General features: G+C 48.9%; 1 protein-coding gene across 1 annotated transcript; it reads left to right on the forward strand.

Annotated features, from left to right (window-relative positions):
- The first annotated feature begins 1,183 nt into the window (after nucleotides 1-1,183).
- Nucleotides 1,184-1,756, forward strand: LOC123934601 (ferritin heavy chain-like). Its single transcript, XM_045994751.1, has one exon. The coding sequence runs from the start codon at nucleotides 1,184-1,186 to the stop codon at nucleotides 1,754-1,756; it is 573 nt and encodes a 190-aa protein (XP_045850707.1).
- Nucleotides 1,757-2,904: the final 1,148 nt, after the last annotated feature.

Genomic DNA, 2,904 nt, shown 5'->3' on the forward strand with positions numbered 1-2,904 from the left:
GATGAATTGCTAATTCTATACCTGAAACTAATATTACACCACCTATTAACTAACTGGAATTTAAATAAGAACTTGAGGGGCACCTGGGTGGCTCAGTCATTAGGCGTCTGCCTTTGGCTCAGGTCATGACCCCTGGGGTCCTGGGATGGAGCTGCACATTGGGCTCCCTGCTCAGTGGGAAGCTTGCTTCTCCTTCTCCCATTCCCCCTGCTTGTGTTCTCTCTCTCGCTGTGTCTCGCTCTGCCAAATGAATGAATACAATCTTTAAAAAAAATTTTTTTTTAAAGAACTTTAAAAAAAAGAAGAAAAATGGCAAGCTTTTGGCATTTGCAATGGTCCCTATCCTACTTGCAAGCCCCAAACCATGTATCCCAAAGATAAAATGCTCCTTTATTGACACACTCTGCCCTCCCATTCAGATGAGAAGCCTGTTAGTAAAACAGACATCACACCTGTAGGTTAGAACTATGTTAATTACCTAAGCTAATCAAACAAGCCTTTCATTACTAAATATGAATACACAAAGTTTTAAGTACTCCAGGAAAGTGAAAATCATAAACCATACAATTATATATATACGTGTTAATTTGTATGTAAATTATAGCAGAAACAGAACTTTATCAAAAAGTCCAAGTGTTTTCAAAATTTTTAAGGAGGACAAGGAGGTTTAAAATGAGAACAGGGTGCTATAAAAGGGAGTAATTTGAAAGCAGGAGCAAATCCTTAGAAAACAGAAATATTGTGGCAAAATTAAAAATGTAATAGATGTCATATGCTCAAAACAGAGTCGCCCTGCCTCACCCAGGCTCTGACCATGGAACCTGGAACACAGTGCTCACGCCGGGCCCCCTTTCCTTCTTCTCCCCTTCCCCCCACCCCGTACTTCCTCCTCCCGGGAAGGTAACTGATCCTCCCTCCTCTACCCACCCTTAACGGACCCCATTCCCTATCTCAACGCAGAGCGGCATCCGGACCCTACCGTCATCTGAGGGTGCCCTCGTCTTCCACTCCGACAGTTCCCTGAGGTTCCCTCCATCATCACCGGCCTCCCTCGTCGCCCTCCCTGAAAAGGCCCTGAGGACCTACCTGCTGCCGCCACCGCCTTCGGCCCCGCCGCTGCCTGCTGCGCAGCCCTCGCTTCCGCACCGCCTTCGCCTTCGGCCTGGTACCCGGGCCCCCAGCCATGGCCACCCCGCCGCTCTCCCAAGTGCGCCAGAACTACCACCCCGACTGCGAGGCCGCCATCAACAGCCAGATCAGCCTGCAGCTCTACGCCTCCTACGTGTACCTGTCCATGGCCTTCTACTTCGACCGCGACGACGTGGCCTTGAAGAACTTCGCCCGCTTCTTCCTGCGCCAGTCCCGCGAGGAGACCGAGCGTGCCGAGAAGCTGATGCAGCTGCAGAACCAGCGCGGGGGCCACATCCGCCTCCGCGACGTCAAGAGGCCGGACCGCGACGACTGGGAGGGCGGCCTGAAGGCCATGGAGTGCGCCCTGCACCTGGAGAAGAGCGTGAACCAGAGCCTGCTCGACCTGCACCAGCTGGCCACCGACAAGAACGACGCCCAGCTGGCCCACTTCCTGGAGAGCCACTACCTGCACGAGCAAGTCGAGGCCATCCAAGAGTTGGGGGGCTATGTCACCAGCCTGCGCAAGATGCGGGCTCCGGAAGACGGCCTGGCAGAGTACCTGTTTGACAAGCTCACCCTGGGCGACAGCGACAAAAAGAACTGGGCTGGGACTGTTGCCCCATAGCCCCAGGGCGCGTGGTGACTTTGCCTGATCACCATGCCCAGCATGCGTATTGCAGTATTGCCTTTGCAAAAAGTTCCAGTTCTTTCCTCCCAGTTTTGCCATAAAAAAGTTGTTTGGTTTCAATAAAGTTATTTGGCTCTTAAAGGAATAAAGGTCTCTGATTCGTGTGTGCAAATGCCTCACCTTTTAAGTTTTAAAGCAGGTATCTAGGCCACACGTAGCTCAGGATCTCCATGGATGGAGGGAGAAGGTATTCCACCGGACCCTGGAAAACACAAAAGTAATCTTCCCCTTACAAACAATGTGTGTAGATGGGGGTGTGGTGGGGCTCTGGTGAGTATGTGAGCCGGTGCATGGTAAAAGTATAAAAACACAGCTCGACTATCATGATTGAGATAGATCAGAAGTGAAGGGGATGAGATTGGGCAGGATTGAAAGAAAGGGCATCTTTGCTTTATTTGAAATATTAACGTTTAATTCTGGTAGTAAGATGGAAGACTTGGAAACCAGAAAGGAAAAGTACGAGTTCGACAAGCTCACCATAGGCAACAGTGATGTAATTAGCAGAGGACTGGCTTTCCCATAGACAGGGGTGAGGGGTGACTTCCTGTGGTCACCAGACTGGACCTGCACGCTGGCCTTACAAAACATCCACAATACAGTTTTACTTCAACTGTATCATCTTGCATTAAAGCAGCATGGTACCCTAAAAATGTTTACCTCAGTAGAAGGGCTGAAAAATACAAAATCATGGGTGAAGTTCAAATTTGTGATACTGAATATGAAGTAGAGTAAATCCCCCTAAATGTTAAGCCAGTGAGTCTGGCTGCTTTGAGTGTCGCAAACAGTGCGGCAAATCGACCAGGAACGTGAGGATAAGAGGATGGTGAAAAGAAGTCCAGAGACAAAGAGATGGGGGCAGGAGGGACACTGAAGAGGATGTCCAACAGTGCCGAGTTTATTCAAAGCATCATAGCATATATATAGTAGTTCTGCAATAGGAGAAGTAACACCTACATGTCTAGCTAAACAACCACAAGTTCCCATAATAAATTTCACAAATGACTATAGGCAGACCTCATGACGCCAAATGGCTGGTGTTAATACATTGTTCTGTTATTGATACAAGAAGTAACAACAAACCTGAG

The sequence above is a fragment of the Meles meles genome, chromosome X, assembly GCF_922984935.1.
Source record: "Meles meles chromosome X, mMelMel3.1 paternal haplotype, whole genome shotgun sequence".
In the NCBI taxonomy this organism is placed as follows: domain Eukaryota; kingdom Metazoa; phylum Chordata; class Mammalia; order Carnivora; family Mustelidae; genus Meles; species Meles meles.

Coding starts and splice junctions, on each gene's coding strand:
- LOC123934601 (XM_045994751.1), top strand. CDS start 1,184: ATGGCCACCCCGCCGCTCTCCCAAGTGCGCCAGAACTACCACCCCGAC.